General features: G+C 40.9%; 1 protein-coding gene across 1 annotated transcript in view; it reads left to right on the forward strand.

Moving 5' to 3' along the window:
- Positions 1 to 24,714, forward strand: part of VPS13D (vacuolar protein sorting 13 homolog D) — a 301,395-nt gene that overhangs the window by 43,895 nt on the left and 232,786 nt on the right. The window contains exons 18-23 of the mRNA XM_017504510.2: positions 469 to 2,682; positions 4,389 to 4,540; positions 8,230 to 9,258; positions 14,195 to 14,285; positions 16,709 to 16,835; positions 18,190 to 18,370. Of these exons, the coding sequence (XP_017359999.2) occupies positions 469 to 2,682; positions 4,389 to 4,540; positions 8,230 to 9,258; positions 14,195 to 14,285; positions 16,709 to 16,835; positions 18,190 to 18,370 (3,794 nt within the window). The remainder of the gene's footprint in view (positions 1 to 468; positions 2,683 to 4,388; positions 4,541 to 8,229; positions 9,259 to 14,194; positions 14,286 to 16,708; positions 16,836 to 18,189; positions 18,371 to 24,714) is intronic.

Here is a 24,714-nt window from a genome sequence, read left to right on the forward strand (position 1 = left end):
AGTAGAGACGGGGTTTCACCATGTTGACCAGGATGGTCTCGATCTCTTGACCTTGTGATCGACCCGCCTCGGCCTCCCAAAGTGCTGGGATTACAGGCGTGCCATTGTGCTCCAGCCTGGGTGAAAGAGTGCTAGGACTCTAGAGAGTGACATAAGAAGCGTTGCTGAAAGCAGCCCAAGTCCATGGCAAGTCAGGGGAGAGGGTGGGGAGGCAGTGTTGGACCAACAGGTGGCACTCATGTCAGGGGGCGTCCAGCTTTTCTCATGTCCATATATTTTTACATTTGTGTTTTGATTTCCAAATTAATAGGTAAGTTCACCCTTAGACAATGGTAAACACAGATGTTATGCTTAGAGTTTCATCAGTTTTCTTAAACAAACTGGGGTTGGTTGGTTCTCTACTTTTCATAAGTGAAAGAGGAGGGAAATAGCAGACATGTATTTGAATCTTCTCTTTTTTATCTACAGATGACTCCAAGAGGAAAAGTAGGGATGGGTCAGCATCTGAAGAGACCCAGTTTAGCGATGATGAATATAAGACCCCCCTGGCCACACCTCCTAACACCCCACCTCCCGAGACAAGCAGCAGCAATGGAGAGAAAACGCCTCCCTTTGCTGGAGTTGAATTTAGTGAAGAACAGCTTCAAGCACATTTAATGAGCACAAAGATGTATGAGAGGTACTCTCTGTCATTTATGGACTTACAGATCATGGTTGGACGAGTGAAAGACAATTGGAAGCATGTCCAGGATATTGACGTGGGACCAACCCATGTGGTGGAGAAGTTCAACGTTCACCTGCAGTTAGAGCGTCGATTGATTTACACTTCAGATCCTAAATATCCGGGAGCCGTGCTCTCAGGCAACTTACCAGACTTAAAAATCCACATTAATGAAGATAAAATATCTGCACTAAAGAATTGCTTTTCTCTCCTCACCACCCCAGCAATCAAAACGTCGGACATTCAGATTAAAGAAAGGATTTTTCCCCAGGAGGAGCAGCGGGGAAGTTTGCAGGACTCAGTAATGAATTTAACCCAGAGCATTGTGATGTTGGAGCAGCATACCCGGGAGGTTCTGGTGGAGTCGCAGCTCCTCCTGGCGGAATTTAAAGTGAACTGTATGCAGCTTGGTGTTGAGAGCAACGGCCGCTACATTTCCGTGCTCAAGGTGTTTGGTACCAATGCTCACTTTGTGAAGAGGCCTTATGATGCTGAAGTCTCCCTAACTGTGCATGGTTTGCTCCTGGTGGATACCATGCAGACATATGGTGCTGATTTTGACCTTTTGATGGCCTCACATAAGAACTTGAGCTTTGATATTCCAACAGGAAGCCTTCGGGATAGCAGGGCCCAGTCTCCTGTCTCTGGACCAAATGCAGCCCACTTACCTGATGAAGCTACACTGAACGACCAATCAGCTACTAGTGTTTCGCTTGACAAAATTCTCAGCAAAGAACAGGAGTCCCTTATTAAGTTGGAATATCAATTTGTGAGTTCAGAGTGCCCATCGATGAATTTAGATAGCACTCTTCAGGTGATTTCATTACAGGTGAATAATTTAGATATTATCCTTAATCCAGAGACAATTGTGGAGCTAATTGGTTTTCTTCAAAAATCCTTTCCCAAAGAAAAAGATGATTTAAGTCCTCAACCTTTAATGACTGATTTTGAAAGAAGCTTTAGAGAGCAAGGAACCTACCAGTCTACATATGAACAAAACACTGAGGTTGCAGTGGAAATCCATAGGCTTAACTTACTGCTTCTTCGGACAGTGGGAATGGCCAATGGAGAGAAATATGGCAGAAAAATTGCAACTGCGAGTATAGGTGGCACCAAAGTGAATGTCTCAATGGGTAGCATGTTTGACATGAATGGTTCTCTCGGCTGTTTGCAGCTTATGGATTTGACACAAGATAATGTTAAAAACCAGTATGTTGTCAGCATTGGGAATTCTGTAGGCTATGAAAATATCGTCAGCGATATTGGCTACTTTGAATCTGTGTTTGTCAGAATGGAAGATGCAGCCCTCACTGAAGCTTTGAGTTTCACGTTTGTTGAGAAATCTAAACAGGAGTGTTTTCTCAACCTGAAGATGGCTTCTTTACACTATAACCACTCTGCTAAGTTTTTGAAGGAGTTGACGTTATCCATGGATGAACTGGAAGAAAATTTTCGAAGTATGCTGAAAAATGCAGCCACCAAAGTCACCACCGTACTAGCTACCAAGACTGCCGAGTATAGCGAGATGGTGTCGCTGTTTGAAACTCCAAGGAAGACTCGGGAACCCTTTATCTTAGAGGAAAATGAAATATATGGGTTTGACCTAGCTTCGTCTCATTCGGACACTGTAAAGCTAATCTTGAACATAAACATTGAATCACCAGTTGTTTCTATCCCTCGGAAGCCGGGGAGTCCTGAGTTGTTGGTGGGACACTTGGGACAGATATTCATCCAGAATTTTGTGGCTGGAGATGATGAATCCAGAAGTGACCGTCTGCAGGTGGAAATCAAAGACATCAAACTGTATTCTTTGAATTGCACCCAGTTGGCAGGTAGAGAAGCTGTTGGGTCTGAAGGAAGCCGGATGTTTTGCCCACCTTCCAGGTCTGGCAGTGCCAACAGTCAGGAGGAAGCTCATTTCACACGACATGATTTCTTTGAATCTTTGCATAGAGGTCAAGGTGAGGAACACTGATCTTTTGTTCCATTTTGTTTAATGATTAAAAACCCAGCTCATGGAGTTCTTTGCTAAAACAGCACAACAAAATCCTTTTCTTTTAGAATAATCTTCAGTTAATATTTAAGAAATCAAAAAGAGTTTTAATAGAATGCCTTGTAGTAGGTTGGCATGTTTTCACCCTTTTCCATTTAATGTAATATTTAGCAAAACAGGAATTTATTTACTTTTATTTTTGTTTTTTGAGACAGAGTTTCGCTCTTGTTACCCAGGCTGGAGTGCAATGGTGCAGTCTCAGCTCACTGCAACCTCTGCCTCCCAGGTTCAAGTGACTTTCCTGCCTCAGCCTCCCAAGTAGCTGGGATTATAGGCATCCACCACCAGCCCTGGCTAATTTTTGTATTTTTAGTAGAGACAGAGTTTTACTATGTTGGCCAGGCTGGTCTCAGGTGATCCGCCTGCCTCGGCCTCCCAAAGTGTTGGGATTACAGATGTGAGCTAGCACTCTTAGCCAGGAATTTATTTTTCTAAAGTGTTCCAGTTTGAAATTGGATTAATGCTCATTTACAGAGATGCTTCAGTGGATGGATGCTGTTAAAGTATTGTTTAATTTGGTCAAATATGTCTGATTTTCTTGATCCTAAGCTGTAGATATTTCCTAGTTAAATATTTTAGCCCAAGATAGCTCAAGGGGTTGATGTAAATAGAAAATGAAATTTAGTTTTTAGATATTCTTTAATATTCTGCCATCGACTTCTATAATGAGTTGGTCCAGGGTTCTAAGAATAAAATGCTTGTGTTTGTATTCTGTATCTGATCAGCTGAAACCAAACAGTCTAATCTGTTGGTCTTGGCACACAGAGACCAGGTAAGCCCTAGAGCATGGCTTTATTTATTGGTGAAGAAATTAATGCCTTTGGGAACTTATCCTTCTATGGTTGTCAGATGTTAGTTCACTGATTTTTTTTTTTTTTTAGTACGGAGTTTCGGTCTTGTTACCCAGGCTGGAGTGCAATGGCGTGATCTCGGCTCACCGCAACCTCCGCCTTCTGGGTTCAAGCAATTCTCCTACCTCAGCCTCCCGAGCAGCTGGGACTACAGGCCGCGCCACCATGCCCAGCTAATTTTTGTATTTTTAGTAGAGACGGGGTTTCACCATGTTGACCAGGATGGTCTTGATCTCTTGACCTGGTGATCCACCCGCCTCGGCCTCCCAAAGGATTTGTTTTTATGCTTACCAAAAGATGGCTTTCTCTGCTTGGATAAAAGTTGTTTGCTTAGAACTCTGTATTGTCTTAGATTCTGATTTAGGCCTAATAAAATGAATACATCTGTATCTGAAAGCTAGGTGAGGATAAATAATTTGGCTTGAAAAATGCCAGTTTGGGTGGCTCAGAGAAGCATAATGTAGTCTCTGGGCTCGATTAATGTTCACCACATCATGTTTTGAAGCTACCAAATGGATCGTGGGATGAAAATATTGTTTCTTTTTTTGTGTCAATTTGTCTTGTACCTCGGCTTGCTATGAGTTTTGGTTTCGGGATAGTTGTCAAAGTTTGCTCTCAGTCATAGACTCCAGGTGCCAGGCTACCCTGCCCTCCTGGTCTCAGAGTAACTCATGGGCTCTATTTTGTATACCCTATGTTTAATCAGCAGTAATGAAGTAAATATTAGGGTTTACGGTCTGTCATTTTGTGTCTTTTATGCCAGCTTTTCACATCCTGAACAATACCACCATTCAGTTTAAACTGGAGAAGATCCCTATAGAGAGAGAATCTGAATTGACTTTTTCTCTTAGCCCAGATGACCTGGGAACTTCTAGCATCATGAAGATTGAAGGAAAATTTGTCAATCCAGTTCAGGTAAAAACCTGATTTTCATGTCAGGGCAGTTGAAGTCATATGTCTGTATTATTACTCTATAAATATGTTAGTTATATATTTATGTATATTACATGTTGGAAGGAAAATATATTTTTAAAGAGATTATTACCCATTGTTGAAATCCGTGTTCCAACAATCATGGAATCCTTTTGTCTGGGGAATCCATTTTGTCAGCCTTTTTCTTTTCTTTTTTTTTGAGATGGAGTTTCACTCTTGCTACCCAGGCTGGAGTGCAATGGCCCAATCTCGGCTCACCGCAACCTCCGCCTCCTGGGTTCAGGCAATTCTGCTGCCTCAGCCTCCTCAGTAGCTGGGATTACAGGCATGCGCCACCATGCCCAGCTGATTTTTTGTATTTTTAGTAGAGACGGGGTTTCACCATGTTGACCAGGATGGTCTCGATCTCTTGACCTCGTGATCCACCCGCCTCGGCCTTGTCAGCCTTTTTCATGTGTAGGAGGGGTAGGTTATATAGAGGAAAACGGCAGACTCTTAATTCCATTGACATATAGAAATGGGGCGATGATTGCTTACAAAGTCAGAGTCTCCTTTTCCAGGAGGGTATCATTAGACATACTTAGCCCGCCCTATGAAACATGGTGATCATTTGAGCTCTGGGACAGACCCTCTCAACAGAGAATTAGTCCTGCCCTCTCTGAGATGAAATGGGCCAGGATAGGGATTTCTTTTTTGTTTTTGGGCATTTGTGTATGTATAAACCTTTTCTTTTTTTTTCTTTAAAGGTGTCATTTTTCCTGATTTCACATAGAGTAGAGCAAAGAGTAGGGCGTTATAAAACAGCAAGGACGGGCAGGCTCTTAGGACGGTGGGCCACAGCCTTGGGTAGTTGATCTGTATCTGGCAGCTGCTGTGGAGTAACCCAGGAGTGCTGTTTATGGAGTAGCCTGCCTTTTGACATCAGTGGTTCCTCCCAGAAGTCTCTGGGACCCCTGAGAGAACTACCCCAAAGCTTTCCCTTCTTAGGCTACACTTTTGCTCCATTAGTGGTTAGCTACCGGGTTGAATTTTTCACCTTAAATCTAGCATGTGCTGTGAATTCTATTGGATTATGTTGACTTACCCCCCCCCCCCTTTTTTTTTTGGCGAGACAGAGTCTCATTCTGTCACTCAGGCTAGAGCACAGTGGCACAATCTTGATCTTGGCTCACTGCAACCTCCACCTCCCAGATTCAAGTGATTCTCCTGCTTCAGCCTCCCAAGTAGCTGTGATTATAGGCATGTGCCACCACACCAACTAATTTTTATATTTTTAGTAGATAGTAGAGATGGGGTTTCACCATGTTGGCCAGGCTCATTTTGAATACCTTGCCTCAAGTGATCCTCCTGCCTCGGCCCCGCAAAGTCCTGGGATTACAGATGTGCACCACACCTGGCCTATGGTGACTTATTCTTATGGTTACCATTGACTTAACTGTTGTTTTGATGAAAATCTTAAAAACATTATTTTAGGTAATTCTTTCTTTATAAATAATTAAGATAATTATTTGAATTAGTTAATATTTGATGATTAGTTTTAAAAGTTGATTATGAAAGCATGTAAACCTATACAAAAGTGGAATAGTCTGATAAGCCTTACCTGCCCATCACGCTGATTCCACTTATGAAGATTTTGCTACATTTGTTTTGTCCGTCTGTTTGTTTTTTTTGGTGAAATATTTTTTTTTTTTTTTTTTTTGAGACGGAGTTTCACTCTTGCTACCCAGGCTGGAGTGCAATGGCGCGATCTCGGCTCACCGCAACCTCCGCCTGCTGGGTTCAGGCAATTATCCTGCCTCAACCTCCTGAGTAGCTGGGATTACAGGCACGCGCCAGCATACCCAGCTAATGTTTTTTGTATTTTTTTTTTTTTTTTTTTTTTTTTTTTTTTTTTTTTTTTTTTTGGCTTTTACTGTGTTGACGTGGATAGTCTCGATCTCTTGATCTCATGATCCACCCACCTTGGCCTCCCAAAGTGCTGGGATTACAGGCGTGAGCCACCATGCCCGGCCTTGGTGAAATATTTTAAGGCAACTCCCAGATTTCATGCCATTTTCACCCCTGTATATTTAGAATGTATTTCTAAAAACTATGTGTGTCTTTTTATATAACCACAGTGGTATTTCATGTCTTATAAAATTAATGAGCATTCTTTGATATTATCTAAATTTTAATCGATTTTCAGATTTCGGAAACATTTTTGATCATCTCAAAATGTCTTTGTTTTGGGTTTGTTGGAATCAGGATACAGACAATTAGAAACATTGCTTTTGGATGATACATTATGTAGGTCTCTGTTAATCTAGTTTCCCCCTCTTTTTTGTCACTCCATGTCGTATTTTGTTGAGAAACTGAGTTATTTGCCTGTAGAATGTCCCACTTTCTGGATTTGGCTGTTCATGTGCCACTTAACTTGTTCCCCCCCACATTGCCTGTAGAATCTATGGAACAGGTTTAGTTCTATAGGTTTGACTGGATTCAGGTTTCTTTTTTGGCAGGGGGTTGGGGCACACTTCATGTAGGTGGTACTGTGTGTTTCATATTACTTTACAGTATATCAGGAGGAACATAATCATGTATTTTTTCTCTCTTATTGATGCTAGAATGAATAATTGTATTTAGGTGGCAAGAGCCTTGATTTCTCCGTTGCAAAATTCCCTGTCAGTCATTCACATAATGGTTTATTCCACTAATGAACGTTGATGGCACACATTATTTAATTAGGGGTTATAAAATGGTCACTTTTTCTAATTTCATCATTATTTCTATATCTATTGGTTGGATTCCTCTGTTAAAAATTGCCCTTCATTAAATACAAAACTTGCCTGAAAAAAGTTTTTGTTGTTGTTGTTGTTTTTTGTTTTTTTAGACAGGGTCTTGCTCTGTTGCCCAGGCTGGAGTACAGTGGCACGATCTCAGCTCACTGTGTCCTGCGCCTCCTGGGCTCAAGCAATCCTCCCACCTCTGCCTCCCAAGTAGCTGAGACTACAGGCATGTGACACTACAGTCTGCTAATTTTGTATTTTTTGTAGAGACAGGGTTTCATCATGTAGTCCAGGCTGGTCTTGAACTCCTGGGTTCACGTAGTCAGCCTGCCTCGGACTCTTAAGTGCTGGGATTACAGACGTGAGCCACTGTGCGTGGCTGAAAATATTTTTAATAAGAAACTAATTAAAAATGAAGTAAAGGAGAAAGGAAACATAACTAATCATGGATCATCTTCATTTTTGTCTAAAAGGTACTACTAGTAGTAAATATTGGTTGTTACACTAATTGGTGGTGATCAGCCATTTTTAGAACCATGAATCTTGTTTCTCAATCCTGGGGTGTATCCACACCAGACTTTTGTCAACACTCTCTCCAATTTCTGCTTTTATTTTTGTGGGATCAAAAGAAATGACTTCGTTGATTCAGGCATAATCCACAGTATTTATTGAACTCTTATGGTATGTAGATTATTGTGTAGGGTACTGAGGGAGGGCCTTGTGAATAGAAGTGGGGCAAAAAGAGGTAAGGACAGAAAAAATTGAAAGAGATATTCTTTGCTATCAGCTAACTTACAGCCTCATGTAGGAACCCATAAATATCAACTGCGGACATTTATGGGCATTACATCTGCGTGCATTTAATAACGGTAGTAGAGTAACTGAATTTTTCTCTTTTCAATACAGGTGGTATTAGCAAAGCACGTATACGAGCAGGTTTTACAAACACTGGACAATCTTGTGTACAGTGAAGATCTGAATAAGTATCCAGCCAGTGCTACCTCTTCTCCTTGCCCTGATTCTCCTCTGCCTCCCCTCAGCAGCTGTGGAGACTCTTCTGTTGAAAGGAAGGAGAATGGATTGTTCAGCCACTCCAGCCTTTCTAACGCCTCCCAGAAGTCCTTGTCGGTGAAGGAAGTCAAATCCTTTACTCAGATTCAAGCCACCTTTTGTATATCAGAGCTTCAGGTTCAGCTGAGTGGAGATCTGACTTTGGGGGCCCAAGGTCTTGTGAGCTTAAAGTTTCAGGATTTTGAGGTGGAGTTTAGCAAAGATCATCCCCAGACTTTATCTATTCAGATTGCCCTGCATTCTCTGCTGATGGAGGACTTACTGGAGAAGAATCCAGATTCCAAATATAAGAACCTGATGGTATCTCGAGGAGCTCCTAAGCCATCTAGTTTAGCACAAAAAGAATATCTTTCTCAGTCTTGTCCCTCAGTGTCCAATGTGGAATATCCCGATATGCCTCGTTCTCTTCCTTCCCACATGGAAGAAGCTCCTAATGTCTTCCAGTTGTATCAGAGACCCATCTCTACATCCCGGAAAAAGCAAAAGGAAGTCCCAGACAAGGACTATCCCTTGACCCCACCTCCCTCTCCAACAGCGAATGAGCCCAAGATACTTGTTGGAAAGAGTAAATTTGATGATTCCTTAGTCCACATCAACATATTCTTGGTAGATAAGAAACATCCAGAATTCTCTTCCAGTTACAATCGAGTTAACCGGAGCATTGATGTTGATTTTAACTGCTTGGATGTGCTGATCACACTGCAAACCTGGGTCGTGATATTAGACTTTTTTGGAATTGGCTCCACTGCAGACAACCATGCAATGAGGGTGCCTCCTGAGGGCATTCTGCACAGCGTGAAGTCGGAGCCACATGCCCCCATGGAGTCTGGACTGGATCCAGTGAACACCAAGCTGGATCTCAAGGTATCATCAGTTCCCTTTGGCTCCCTTAAGTTCTAAAAATGGATTTGGGCTTGTTTATTTAAATGCAAGCATTTTACATTTACTCTGGAAAATAGCCGTTGGTGGCAGGGGAGCTATCTAGTCCTCTATGGTTTTGTTATAAAAGGTAGACATTAATATTCTGGGAAAGGTTTTACTGTAAATCCCATCTGGAGGCAGGGAACGTAAGTGGTTCAAGAATCTTGTCTTTCCTTTGAGCTCTATAATTCAGTAGAGTGGCTTTGCTTCTCTGAACTGTAGTTTCCTCATCTTCTGTCGTCTAAGATGACCAAAAGAGGTGATGTGTGTATAGTCTATAATAGCAACTTTATTTTTATTTTTTTACTTTTTTCCAGACGGAGTCTTGCTCTGTCACCCAGGCTGGGGTGCAGTGGCATGATCTCGGCTCACTGCAACCTCTGCCTCCCGGGTTCAAGTGATTCTCCTGCCTCAGCCTCCCACGTAGCTGGGATTACAGGTGCCTGCCACCACACCCAGCTAATTTTTGTATTTTTTTTTTAAGTAGAGACAGTCTGATCTTGAACTCCTGACCTCATGATCCACCCGCCTCAGCCTCCCAAAGCACTGGGATTACAGGTGTGAGCCACCACACTGGTCCGTAATAGCAACTTTGAAGTGTGGCTTTTGTTACTGTCTCCCCATTCTCTCAGAACACTATTTGCTTTCATTGAGGGCAACAGTGTAACTGTTAAGAATGGTCTGAAAAGTTGGACTGCCTGAGTTTGAGTCCTGGTACTTTCACTGTACCTATATAGCTATGTGGCCTAGGGCAAACCACTTAGCCTCTTTTGCACTTAATTTTTTCATCAATAAACTACGGATGTTCAATGGTGCCTGCATCATAGAGTTGTTCTAAGGCCCTCCACATGGTGTGGGCACACAATAAACATTCAGTGAATGGTAGCCATTATTATTTTTATGTTACATGGATTACTATACTTATAACTTGCCCATGATACTCATACTGTAAATGTTAAGGAAAAAAAAGCATTTGAGTTTAAGGCTATTCTGCTCTGTGCGATAGAACAGCAGGATGTGAAACAGTCAACCTGAATAGCCCATTCGAGGACACATAGGCCTGTTGTACCTAGCACCAGTCCAGAGCCCTGGAACCCTGCGTTGGCTGATAACATTTGTGTGCCTCTAGGGCATTCTTCATCCACCTGTCTTAGCATGTGTGGACTTGAACTTACTGCTGGGGAGAAGTCAGGGAGGAGAATCATATTTTATCCAGTTGCCATTTGCTTATTTCCTAGCTGACAATAGGTCTCTTTCCTCTAGAAATCGAAGGGATCTCAGGAGAGAGAGGGGAGAGGACTGTTCAGTGTCTGGTGAATGAATGCCTTTGTAGTTCTCCAAGGCCTCTGGTACCTTAGGTATAGCAAGATGGATGGAAGCTGGAGAGGCGTTAGCCATTTCTTTGGACTTCGTGTGTCTGTAACTGGAACTTGGTTCCTACAGTGCCTGTAATGACCTGCGTCATGAACTCTTTGGTCTTGAATATGCAGTGCTTCTAGAGGGCTTTGCCTTGATTGATGTGGTTGGATTTAAAAGAGAACAGGACTGGATAAATGTCCCTCAACAATGCATTTTTAAAATAAGAATTTTTGAAAAACATTTTACCGGCCGGGCGCAGTGGCTCAAGCCTGTAATCCCAGCACTTTGGGAGGCCGAGGTGGGTGGATCATGAGGTCAAGAGATCGAGACCATCCTGGTCAATATGGTGAAACCCCGTCTCTACTAAAAATACAAAAAATTAGCTGGGCATGGTGGCACGTGCCTGTAATCCCAGCTACTCAGGAGGCTGAGGCAGGAAAATTGCCTGAACCCAGGAGATGGAGGTTGCGGTGAGCCGAGATTGCGCCATTGCACTCCAGCCTGGGTGACAAGAGCGAGACTCCGTCTCAAAAAAAAAAAACATTTTACTGTGAAAAATTTCAAATATATCACAGAGAAACAGTATAATGAACCCCTATATGCCCAACCCTATAATTCATCACATTTACTTTATGACTTTTTTTCTTTGCCGAAGTATTTTATTTATTTATTGAGAGGGAGTCTCGCTTTGTCACCCAGGTTGTAGTGCAGTGGCACGATCTCAGCTCACTGCAACCTCTGCCTTCTGGGTTCAAGCGATTCTCCTGCCTTAGCCTCCTGAGTAGCAAGGATTACAGGTGCCCACCACCATGCCTGGCTAATTTTGTAGTTTTAGTAGAGATGGAGTTTCATCATGTCAGCCAGGCTGGTCTCGAACTCCTGACCTCAAGTGATCCTCCTGCCTCATCCTTCCAAAGTGCTGGGATTACAGGAGTGAGCCACTGTACCCGGCCTGTTGAAGTATTTTAAAGCAAATTCTAGACATATCATTTCAACTCTACATACTTCAGTATTTATTTCTAAAAAATAATGGACATACCACAATGCATTATCATGTCCAACTAACAAGAATTCCTTGGTATTTTCTGACATTCACCAGTTCATAATCAAATTTCTCTGATTGTCTTAAAAACGCCCTCTTATTGGTGGATCGTAGAGGAATGAATGGTTTAAGAAACTTCTTGCCTTTCTATCCTTTTGGTCTCTGTAATTCAGTAGAATACTGTGCTTTTTGAGCCAAAGTTTTCTCATTTACAAAATAAGGAGAATTAAATAAAATGGTGCATGAATTTCTTTCTTTTTTTCTTTCTTTTTTGAGACAGAGTCTCGGTCTGTCGCCCAGGCTGGAGTGCAATGGTGTGATCTTAGCTCACTGCACCCTCTGCCTCCTAGGTTCAAGGTATTCTCCTGCCTCAGCCTTCTGAGTAGTTGGAACTACCAGCATGTGCCACCACACCCTGCTAATCTTTATATTTTTAGTAGAGATGGGATTTCACCATGTTGGTCAGGCTGGTCTCGAACTCCTGGCTTTAAGTGATCTGTCTGCCTTGGCCTCCCAAAGTTCTGGGATTACAGGCATGAGCCACTATGCTGGCCCTGATGCATGAATTATTTGAATCAGGATCCAGATAAGGTTCCATGTTACATTTGCTCTCTTGTCTTTTAAATAATCTCTTTTAATTAAAATGTATCTGCCTCCCCCCAACCCTACCACACCAGTTGACTTGTTACAGAAGCTGGGTTAGTGCCTTGTAGAGTGTCCCACATTTTAGGTTTGTCTGTTTCCTTGTTTGGCTGTTTGACTTCTTTTATCCTCTATTTTAACAAGTGGATGTTAGCTCTGAAGACCTCATCAGATTCAGTTCAGCTTGGTAAGAACACACCAGAGGGGCTGCTGAGTGCTTCCTCTTGCATTGAGGGCAGGAGGCATATAGCGTCTGATCATCATTTGTTAGTGACACTAACATTCATGTGAAAAGTTGGGTCGAGTGGTGGTGGTGGTTGGATTCCCCTAAACAAAGCATTTTTAGACCCAGTGTACATGTTCTTTTGGTAATTAAATGACTAGAAGTTTTCATTATTTTTATTTTATTTTTTTGAGACAGAGTCTTGCCCTATCACCCAGGCTGGAGGGCAGTGGTGCGATCTTGGCTCACTACAACCTCTGCCTCCTGAGTTCAAGGGATTCTTGTGCCTCAGCCTTCCAAATAGCTGGAATTACAGACGCATGCCACCATGCTTGACTAATTTTTCTATTTTTAGTAGAGATGAGGTTTCACCATGTTGGCCAGGCTGGTCTGGAACTCTTGATTTCAAGTGATCCTCCCACCTCTGCCTCCTAAGGTGCTGGGATTATAGGTGTAAGCTACTGTGCCTGGCTGACTAGAGGTTTTTAATTTCCGCCGTGATGATCTTGCCTTGAGATTCCTTCTGTGTCTGTGTCAGAAATCATACTGCAAGGGAACTGGAGCGCCAGCTGCAGTCATTGCTCCAGCTACAATAACCCAGTCCTTTTTCTCTGTCTTTTTATTTATTTATTTATTCATTTTTTATTTTTTTCCACACCCAATAGTAAAGAACCAGCCAACTCTGTCTTCTATAATGATTTTCCTTCTTCCTTTCCTTCTATTACATTCCTTTTTTCTTTTCCCATTTTTTTCCCCTTCCTGGTTACTCATGCACCAAACATTTCCTGAGCACCTGCTTTGTGGTAGGCACTGAAGACAAAGACAAAGGGGTAAAGGCATGGTCTCTGCCGTAGGGAAGCAGTGGGTGTGAACTGAATGTTAAATCTGCTCTCAGTCTTTTCCTCACTCCTTCCTTCTCTTCCATCAACGGTTTGTCCTCTGTGATGTTACTCAATGCAAAAAAGGTTGTTGATAACTAACTCAACAAATCCTAGACATGTAAGATCTTTTTTAATAGCTGCTATTGTAGTATTGCATTGTGGAATTTATTTGTTACAATAAAGAATGCTACTCCCAAGACAGAGGATTTTGTTTTTCTTCTATTTATAGTTGTCTCTAGAAAAGAAAGTCTTTGATTATGGTTTCTAGGTGGAAGTCTCAGTTGGTTGATGGTGGACGTCTATTTGTTCAAAGACAGTAAATAGGATTCTAAATCATATTTATCATTTTGTTCTGAAAAATTTCTTAAAATGAGACTTACTGTATCTGTTTGAGTTACTATAGAATTGTACAATATTAATGATGAATGCCAAATTGAGAAAAATAGTTTTATAATGTAAAGCATCTTGTGAACAGAAAATACACAAGGCAAGCATAGAGAAGGCACCATAGACACTGAAATGTAGACTGTCCAGCTGAGTTCCTTTTTTATCCACTCCGTCCTCAGGTCGTGGTTTGTCTGGCGTAGGAAAGCTGAAGTGAAACTGGCATAATTAAAAGCATTACCTTCAAACTTCCCAAGCCTTTTTGCATTTTCCTTGTTCTGCTGTTTTCCTGAAAGATACCTTTTCTCCCCAGTAATATTGGCCTTGTTTTATCTCGTCTGTTCCTAGGTTCATTCACTTTCTCTAGTGCTGAATAAGACAACCAGTGAGCTTGCCAAAGCAAATGTGTCCAAATTAGTAGCACACCTGGAAATGATTGGTAAGTGGTGGGGGGCAGAGGGAAGCAAACTTGCAAAATCTGGTCAGTGTTTGAACATTGTGATCACAAATTGATTGTCCTCACTTGCTGAGTGAGGTGTGGCAGTGGCTTGATTGTGGTTATTGGTCTGGACAGGATTCATGTTTGTGGTTCCCAAATGCTGACTAATGGATCCGAATCATCTGGATAGCTTGTTAAAAGCGCAGCTGTTGGCACAGCGTCTTCCCTCCTCCTGTCTCTCACCTCCCTCCCAACAATCTGATTGAGTTGGGATGGAGCCCTGATGTCTATCTGTGTTTTCAACAAACTCTGTCCAGGGTGCCCATATAACTTTCTCTTTGTCCAAATTGGGATATTTTTGAGAGTGAAAGGGGACATCGTTAATATAATTATACCTGGAAAACAGGCATACAGCAGAGCTGTCTGGAAAACCAGAGGATATGGCTCCATCTGGAGTCATACACTGGGGGAGCTACCAGTAGAGGGCATGGTGTTAATGCTGGAGGATACTGTAGCAAAGCTGGCATTCTTTATTCTCTGTTTCTGAGATAGGGTCTCGCTTAGTCGCCCAGGCTGGAGTGCAGTGGCGCAATCTCAGTTCACTGCAGCATCCACCTCCTGGATTCAAGTGATTCTCATGCCTCAGCCTTTCAAATAGCTGGAATTACAGGTGCACACCACCATGCCCAGCTAATTTTTGTATTTTTTGATAGAGACTGTATTTCACCATGTTGGCCAGGCTGCTCTTGAACTCCTGACCTCAAGTGATCCTCCTGCCTCTGCCTTCTAAAATGTTGGGATTTCAGGTGTGAGCCATAGCACCTGGCCAGCATTCTCTCCAATGGGACTTTGTAGGTTAAAATTCTTAGTTGAATGCAAGTGATCAGCTACATCAGGTCCTACATAGTAGGAGTTTTAAAAAAATAATACTTTAACTTACTATTTTTTTAAACTATAGAGACAAGGTTTTACCATGTTAGCCAAGCTGGTTTCAAACTCCTGGACTCAGGCCATCCATTCACCTCGGCCTCCCAAAGTGCTAGGATTACAGGCGTGAGCCACTGTACCCAGCCTAAATAGTAGAGATTTATAAAGTGTAAAGTAAAACATTTTTCCTTTTCTAATTATTGAAGATTACAAAGCTCACATGTTGATGCTGTAGTAAAAACAAGAATGTTTTTTGGAGGCTGAGGTTTCATGCCTTGTACAATTATTTTAGAAAAAATTCTTAGAGGAAATTATCTTTTTCTTTTTTTTTTCCTACAGCATAGCCCTGTTGTTAATGGTCTTTAAGATTGGTAAAAGCTTGCGTATTTTTGTTAGATGACATGAGGTATCTAAAATAAGTATGTGGCTGGACATGGTGGTTCATGCCTATAATCCCAGCACTTTGGGAGGCTGAGGTGGGAGGATTGCCTGAGGTTTGGAGTTTGAGACAAGCCTGAGCAACATAGTGAGACCTCATCTTTACAAAAAATAGTAAAAATTAACCAGTTGTGGTGGCAAATGCCTGAGGCCCAGCTACTCAGGAGGCTGAGGTGGTTAGATTGCTGATCCTGGAAGGTCACGGCCTGCAGTGAGCCATGATTGTGCCATTGTTCTCTAGCCTGGGAGATAGAGTGAGACCTTGTCACAAAAAAAAAAAAAAAAAAAAAAAAAAAAAAAAAATTAATTAATATCTTCAATTCACTGGGAGCTGAACTAGCATGCCAAATGTACCTTAGTAATTGTTTTATAATGATAATTATGATAATAAGTTTTGTTTTATTACAGAGGCAACAGTTCAGAATATTCCTATTTAGTATCCAAACAGTGTTAAGAATGACTCATTATAGGTTCACATTCTAGTTGTACATGTTTCAGTCACCCCTTCTTTCTTCCAGGAACTTCACTCATGTATCAGAGTAGTTTCAAATTCGTGTCTCCAGTGTCTTTCTACCTCACTAATTTTGGTCTTTCATTAAATCACACTAAAACACACTTAATGTTGCTTGAATATGTGACATGTTTCTGACACTTCCTCCTATTCTTTTATCCATAGTATAATTAATAGACCTAATGATGTTTCACTGATTCTAGTTAGCGGTCTCATCTCAGAAAGCATCAAGTTTCTGTCTGTATTTATAAAGATTTTATCCTTTAAATGTGTGATGTCGCTATATTATTTCAGTCCCCTTTGGACTTCCACATTGGGACTTTTTTCTTGTTTTTTTTTTTTTTTTTTGCACTGAGACTTTGTTTGAAATATTGCATAAAATACTTTATCTGGATATATTGGAATATGAAAATTTGCTTTCAATGTTTATTTTGATTACAAAGTGAAAAGTCTGAGTCATATGTTTACCAGCTTTTGTTCCAGACATATCTAAGTTGTATGACAAAAAAAGATACATAGTAACGTAATCTAATCTTATCATCCATAGAGGGAGACCTGGCCTTACAGGGCAGCATTGGGAGTCTGTCTCTAAGTGACCTCACGTCCCATGGGGAGTTCTACAGAGAACGGTTCACTACAAGTGGAGAAGAAGCACTCATCTTCCAGACTTTTAAGTAAAAATGTTGACTTGATATTTTATCATAATACTTGCTGTTTCAAATTATTGTTGGCCAGACAATGAAGAAAACTTTAAAAAAAAATTACCTTCTTAGACGTGAAATTGAAAACTTATGATTGGAGGAGTTCTTCCTGACTTACATTTCATTAAAATGGATCTGTGTTGAAGTGGGCTACTTAAAGCTTCATAAACAGATGGGGTATAGGTTAGGTGCAGTGGGTCACGCCTGTAATCGAAGCTCTTTGGGAAGCCAAGGCAGATGGATTGCTTGAAGCCGGGAGTTTGAGACCACCCTGGGCAACATAGTGAGACGCTGACTCTTATAGAAGCAAAAAATTATCTGGGTGTGGTGGTATGTACCTGTAGTTCTAGCTACTCGAGTGGCTGGGGTGGAAGGATCCCTTGATCCCAGGAGTTGGAGGCTGCAGTGAGCCCTGATTGTGCTACTGCACTTCAGCCTGGGTGATGGAGGGAGGCCTTGTCTCAAAACACACACCCTAGATAGGGTATGATTGAATAATTCTGATTATTAAAAGCCCTGGGCTCTCATGCTGGTTTTCCACGAACTTGCTGTGTGAGTCACGTAGTCTTTCTATGTGTATATTGAGGGGACTGAAATCATTAGAACATTTCTAAGCTTCCATGTTGCTCTAAAGGTTCTAGAATGATTTCAGCCTCAGAAGGTTGTTGATGATATGAGTGTTCATTATGCATTTTTGTTTATCCTCTACATATTCTGATTTAATTGGTCTAGGGCCATGCTTAGTCTCTTTTTTTTTTTTTTAGTCGAGGTCTTATTCTGTCCCCTAGACTGGAGTGCAGTAGTATGTCATCTCAGCTCACTGCAACCTCTGCCTTCCATGCTCAAGTGATTCTCCCACCTCAGCCTTGCGCGTAGCTGGGACCACAGTCATGCACCACCACACCCTGCTACTTTTTTGTATTTTTGGTATAGATGGGGTTTCACCATGATGCCCAGGCTGGTCTCAAGCTCCTGAGCTCAGGTGATCTACCCATCTCGGTGTCCCAAAGTGTTGGGATTACAAGCGTGAGCTTGTAAGTCAGGAAAAACTGGCCAGGGAGAAAGGTCAGAGCCTCAGGTGGCCTCGGCGTGACCTCAGTGCTAGACCTGTCCACCTGTTTATACTCCCGACTACCACTACTGTATCCCATCACAGAAGCTTACAAAGGGAGTAAATATTAGAGTTTGCTTTGTAAAGCCTAATTTTGGATTTCTATTTAATAGTTAAAGCTGTTTTTAGGGAAGCCCCTAAATCAACCTGAGTTTTTGTGAAATACTAATTTGTGCCTTGCTGTTATCTGAGTCACATTTTTATCCTGATTCTTAGATATGGACGGCCTGACCCTCTGCTCCGGAGAGAACATGACATTCGTGTGAGCCTCCAGATGGCCTCTGTGCAGTATGTGCATACTCAGCGTTTCCAGGCAGAGGTGGTGGCCTTCATTCAGCATTTCACTCAGCTGCAAGATGTCTTAGGGCGCCAGCGAGCTGCTATTGAAGGGCAGACGGTAGGTAGCCTGGGTTTCTCCAGGCTGCTTTTCCAGTTTGATCAATAGAACTTTTAGGCCTCTAGAGATAAATCTGGAAGATTAAAGATAATTTATCCTTGCTAATATGTTCTCTGTGTAGATTAGCTACAGAAATCTTTGTGTAATTGGAGAGCTTTATTCCATATTTATTGTATCTTACTTAAATTACCTTTAAAGTTTAGCTTTTTGCTTTGTGTAAAAAGATAAGGGAGATTTACAAAGAACACCTAAGACTTCTGTTCCCCTTTTAGGACTCTAATGGGGATGTTTCTTTTGGAAAGTGTTAGGTTTTTTTCTAAATGCAGTAGATCAGAAGTTCCAAACTGAGTTCGTGGCACCCGTGGTGTCCTGGTAGTTTATTCATGGTACATCTTGGGCCAAAAGAAACACCTAATGGTATTTCCATTTACAAAGTAAGTCAGTCTAAACAGCTTAACAAGTACATATGTCCCAACAACTTAGTAGGTGTTTGAAAAAAATCATAACACGTAAATGGAAAGAATAATATTTTATTTCATTCTTGAATAACCACAACGACTGGTAGGAGGTATGTGCCTCTTGGGTACTACATAATGTCTCCAACTTGGAATCAGGTTGGACATTACAACCCTCCCTTCCTGTCCACATTGATCTTCTTTTTTTAAATTTTTTTAGTTTTTGTATGAGACCTTTTGCATTGACACATTTATCTTCTTACGGTACTTGCTTTTTATCACAGCAACTGCTGAAGACTCAGCTTTGCAAAGCTAAGACCTTACTGAAAGGAGTATGGCATGCTCTATTATTGAATGTGAACTACCACGGCGACTAGTTAGTGCAGTGTCTGGCAAATATTGTTTTTCCTTCAAAAATTTAAAATGTCCTGGCATTGCCAACCCTTCACCACCCTGTGGTGTCTCAGAACAGTTTGGGAGCCACAGAAAATAACAATGTACTTTCATAAAAACGTGTTATTTTTCCTTTTTTAAAAAAATTTTATGGCTGGGGATGGTGGCTCATACCTGTATTTCCAGCAGTTTGAGGGTCAAGGTGGGCAGATCACTTGAGCTCAGGAGTTTTAGACCATCCTGGGCAACATGGTGAAACTCTTCTCTCTAAAAAATACAGAAATTAGCCAGGCATGGTGGCATGTGCCTGTAGTACCAGCTACTTGGGAGGTTGAGGTGGAAGGATGGCTAGAGCCTTGGAGGTCGAGGTTGCAGTGAACTGAGATCATGCCACTGCACTTCAGCCATGGTGACAGAGTCAGACCCTTCCTTAAAACAACAACAACAACAAAAAACCCCAACTTTATTGGGTAAAAAAAATGATAATTGAGTAAATGCTATCTTTTTTTTTTTTTTTTTTTTTGAGACGGAGTTTTGCTCTCCTTGCCCAGGCTGGAGTGCAATGGCATGATCTCGGCTCACTGCAGCCTCTGCCTCCTGGGTTCAGGCAATTCTCCTGCCTCAGCCTCCTGAGTAGCTGGGATTACGGGCACGTGCCACCATGCCCAGCTGATTTTTTGTTTTTTTAGTAGAGACGGGGTTTCACCATGTTGACCAGAATGGTCTCGATCTCTTGACCTTGTGATCCACCCGCCTCGGCCTCCCAAAGTGCTGGGATTACAGGCGTGAGCCACCGCGCCCGGCCCTGTAAATGCTATCTTTATAGTGGCAATATTTTTTAAAATTACATTTTAATTTAAATAGAAAGTGTTTGACTGTGTTAGATATTGATTTGGTACAGTAGCAAAGTGAAAAAGGGCATTTGGAGAAAAGCCTCCTCAGTTCCGTTTCTCCAGCCATTTAGTTTCTCTCCCTGGGAGCAACGAGTGCTGACAGTTTCCTGTGTATCTTCCAGGGAAAGTATTTTAAAAAATTATAAAAGTAGCATAATCAAATTATAGAAAATCTGGAAAAAAGAATCATACTAGTATCTCCGCACCATAGCATGTTTTAATTTGTTTCGGTTGTTTTCTTTCTATACATTTTTCTGTGAATTCACTCATGGAATATATAACCGATTTTTCTTTCTATAAAAACTAAAAAAATATATAGTGTTTTACACCTGTAAAAGATTATCTGTAGCACGTATATATGTTATGAAGTATAATAAGATGAACATCTGTGAACCCACCTCTAAACTGAAAATTAAAACGTCAGGAAGACAGCTGCCTGCATATGCTGTGTCCCTTCCCTGTCTCGTTCCCCTGTCAACTCCTCACGTAACCACTCGGTGATTTTTGGGTCTATAAGTCCCTTTAAAATTAAAAAGAAAAAATTCCCAAACAGTATCTTTTGCTTTGCTTGTGATCTTTATAAAAATGGCATTAAACTGTATTTAATGTGCCATGACTTGCTTTTTATCCCTGCTTAGTGTGTTAGTAAGATTCATTCATATTGTTAACATAACGATAGCATTTATTTTCACCATTGCATTTCATTCTGTGTATAACGTGATTTATCCATTTTCCTTTTGAACGTTTGGGTTGTTATACAAGGTTTTGCTCTTGTGTACTGTGAGTCCTAATGCACATGTTTGAGACCTTTTCTGATCTCTGAGATACCTAGCAGTGGAATTACTGAGCCATAGGGTATGCACACAGTTATCTTCACTAGCTAAAGCCAGATCATTTTCCAAAACAGCTGTCTCAATTGTAGCCTCCCATCAGCAATGTATAAGAATTTCTTTTAATTCATATCCTTCCCAATACTCTTATTGTTGGACTTTTTATTTGACATAAAATGATATACATTTATGGTTTGCATATGCTTTTATAGAATAATTTCGATTGAGAAACAGCATGCAGTGTATAAACTCTGTAAAACACAGTAATTTTATACATGCACTTTTAGAATCCAGCTGTTTTTCCTAGCCTTTTTTTAGAATCTTTTTCCATCTTGCTTTGCATTTTTCATAGGTAGCCTATGTAGTAACTATATAATCTATTAGCTTAACCATTTTCCTATTTTTAACATTTAAATTGCTTTCAGCTTTTCATTCTTATGACTAATGCTTCCGTGAATATCTTTATAGAAGTGAAGGCTTTTTTTCATTTTTTGAGTTATATTTATAGGACTGATTCCTATAAATGGTACTGTTTTATCAAAGTTATGAATATTTTTGTGACTCTCAATACAACTCTGCTAAATGTCTTCTGTTGGAGTTGTTATATGCATTTAAAACAATTACTTTTACATGTGTGGTTTAAACAGTAGTAAGCCTTATGTTGGTGAGTCATATGGGTTAGGAAGTGAGATGCTTGTACATTACTGAGTAATTGGGTTTAACTTCCTGGGTTAAACAGAGTTGAACAGTAAGTCTCTTAAGTTTGGCTTTTTCAAATTATATAAGATAAGTAGGAGGTTAAAGGAATGTCTTTCTGTTTTGAACATTGTTAAATATGTAGGCTTTGAAGAAAAGCTGATCTTCTCAAGAATGTTTAATTCTAGGTGTTTGAATTAGGTTTATATAGCGCTGAGATCTATCTTTATTTGCCTATAAGGTGAAGAGGCCATTTTGTTTGAAATTTAAATTCCATTCACCTTGCATTGGTGACACGTGTTTTTGACATGTAGCTGGACTTTTATTCCTGCGTTTTCTGAGGTCTATAAATAATGATTCAGTGGGACTTTGAATTTCTTTTTATTCTTGATGTTTCAAATTATAAGAGTATCAGTTGTACCTGATGTGTTTGGCCAAATATAAATTATATCCTGTATGTTTTTACCCTAGAAGTATGATGCAATTTTCCTATGCCTTCCTTCCACTTTACATGTAATCTCTTATATTGGTTACACTTCTTCATTCACTTAGCAACTGGTATTGTAAAGTAATACTGCATCTCAGAAATCTTGGGACAAATATTTTGAGTCTAGGTTTTGCCACCATAAGCTATGTGACCAGCAGGGAGTATTTTTCTTACTCTTCTTCCCTTGATTCAGTTATAGTAGGAATATGGAGATAGCAGAAATAAGTAGTCTGTACATTTGGCAATTGTTATTTATATTAATGATGCTTTGGAGTTTTCAAAGTGCTTTCCTATATATTATCTCATTTGATCCATACAACAACCCTGTTTGTTCATTTCTTCAGTAATTTCAGAGTGAATGTGTCATGCAACTTGCCAGGCGCTAGGAACATAGTGGAAAACAAGAAAGATAAGGCCCTTGCCTTCATGGAGTTTATATTTAAGTGGGAGGATATAATCAAGGAAAAAAAGATAATTAGTTATGATAATACCTAATGAGGAGTTGGTCGGCAGATGTGTTACTTTCATTTTATAGGTGAGGAAACATTGTCAGCTCTTAACCTTGGTTGTCTGGCTCATGATTCAGTATTTTTTTCCATTAACATATAACTGAATGCCTGTTAAAGACGCAAGTGCTCGTCAGGATGCCTGTATACGTAAAAATACATGGCTGTGAGTATAGGTAATAAAGCCTGAAAGGATATGGTGTTATGTGATAATAAGAGCTGTTACATTTTCACTCAGTTTTTGGGTGTAATGTCTCATTTAATCCTTATACCTCTTTGAGGTAGGGCTTAGAGCTTATTCCTATTTTATAGATAAGGAAATTGAGGCACAGAGACTTTAATGACTTAACCAAGATAACCAAGCTAATAAGTGGCCAGGGGTTTATTAGTTTTATCTTTTAAAATAACCAACTTATTCAGGCCTATATTGCCCTGGCCTACTCTCAGCAAATATACCACCTGTTCTTATAAAGAATGTATGTTCTGGGCTGGGCACTGTGGCTCACCCCTGTAATCCCAGCACTTTGGGAGGCTGAGACAGATTGATCACATGAGGCCAGGAGTTTGAGACCAGCCTGGCCCACATGGTGAAACCCCATCTCTACTAAAAATACAAAAAATAGCTGGGCATTGTGGTGCGTGCCTGTAATCCCAGCTATGTGGGAGGCTGAGGCATGAGAATCTCACTTGAGCCCGGGAGGCAGAGATTGCAGTGAGCTGAATTACGCCACTGTACTCCAGCCTGGACAATACAGCAAGACTCTGTCTCAAAAAAAAAAAAAAAAAAAAAAAAAAAAAAAAAAAAAAAGAGAAAGAAAAAGAAAGCTACGGAGTGCAGTTCCCATCGAGAGCAACACAGAGGACGAGTGATCGCCACATTTCCAACTGAGGTGCCAGGTGCATCTCAACCAGGGACTGGCCGGACAGTGAGTATAGCCCAAGGAGGGCAAGCCAAGGCAGGGTGGGGCACTACCTCACCCGGGAAGTGCAGCAGACCGGACGACCCCCTTCCTACCGAAAGGAGGCCATCGGTGGCTTTTCCGGCAAGGAAAAGAAATAAAGTGTATTCAGTTAGGAAAAGAGAAAGTCAAATTGTCTCTATTTGCAAATGATATGATTGTACATTTAGAAGACGCTATCATCTTAGCCCAAAATCTCCTTAGGGTGATAAGCAACTTCAGCAAAGTGTCAGGATACAAAATCAGTGTGCAAAAATCACAAGCATTCCTGTGTACCAGTAACAGACAAACAGAGAGCCAAATTAGGAGCAAACTCCCATTCACAATTGCTACAAAGAGAATAAAATACCTAGGAATACAGCTGACAAAGAACGTGAAGGACCTCTTCAAGGATAACTACAAACCACTGCTCAAGGAAAGAAGAGAGGACACAAACAGATGAAAAAACATTCCATGCTCATGGTTAAGAAGAATCAATATGAAAATGGCCATACTGCCCAAAGTAATTTGTAGATTCAATGCTATTCCCATCAAACTACCATTGACCTTCTTCACAGAACTGGAAAAAAACCACCTTAAACTTCATATGGAACCAAAAAAGAGCCCACATAGCCAAGACAATCCTAAGCAAAAAGAACAAAGCTGGAGGCATCACACTACCTGACTTCAAACTATACTGTAAGGCTACAGTAATCAAAACAGCATGGTACTGGTACCAAAACAGAGATATAGACCAACAGAACAGAACAGAGCCTTGGAAATAACACCACACATCTACAACCATCTGATCTTTGACAAACCAGACAAAAACAAGCAAATGATCTTTGACAAACCAGACAAAAACAAAAATGGGGAAAGGATTCCCAGTTTAATAAATGACTTTGGGAAAACTGGCTAGCCATGTGCAGAAAGCTGAAACTGGATCCCTTCCTTACACCTTATGCAAAAATTAATTCCAGATGGATTAAAGATTTAAACATAAGACCTAACAGCATAAAAACCCTAGAAGAGGCCAGGTGCGGTGTCTCATGCCTGTAATCGTAGCACTTTGGGAGGCTGAGGTGGGTGGATCACCTGAGGTCAGGAGTTCAAGACCAGCCTGGCCATCATGGTGAAACCCCATCT

The sequence above is a fragment of the Cebus imitator genome, unplaced genomic scaffold (assembly GCF_001604975.1).
Source record: "Cebus imitator isolate Cc_AM_T3 unplaced genomic scaffold, Cebus_imitator-1.0 Scaffold15, whole genome shotgun sequence".
Lineage (NCBI taxonomy): Eukaryota > Metazoa > Chordata > Mammalia > Primates > Cebidae > Cebus > Cebus imitator.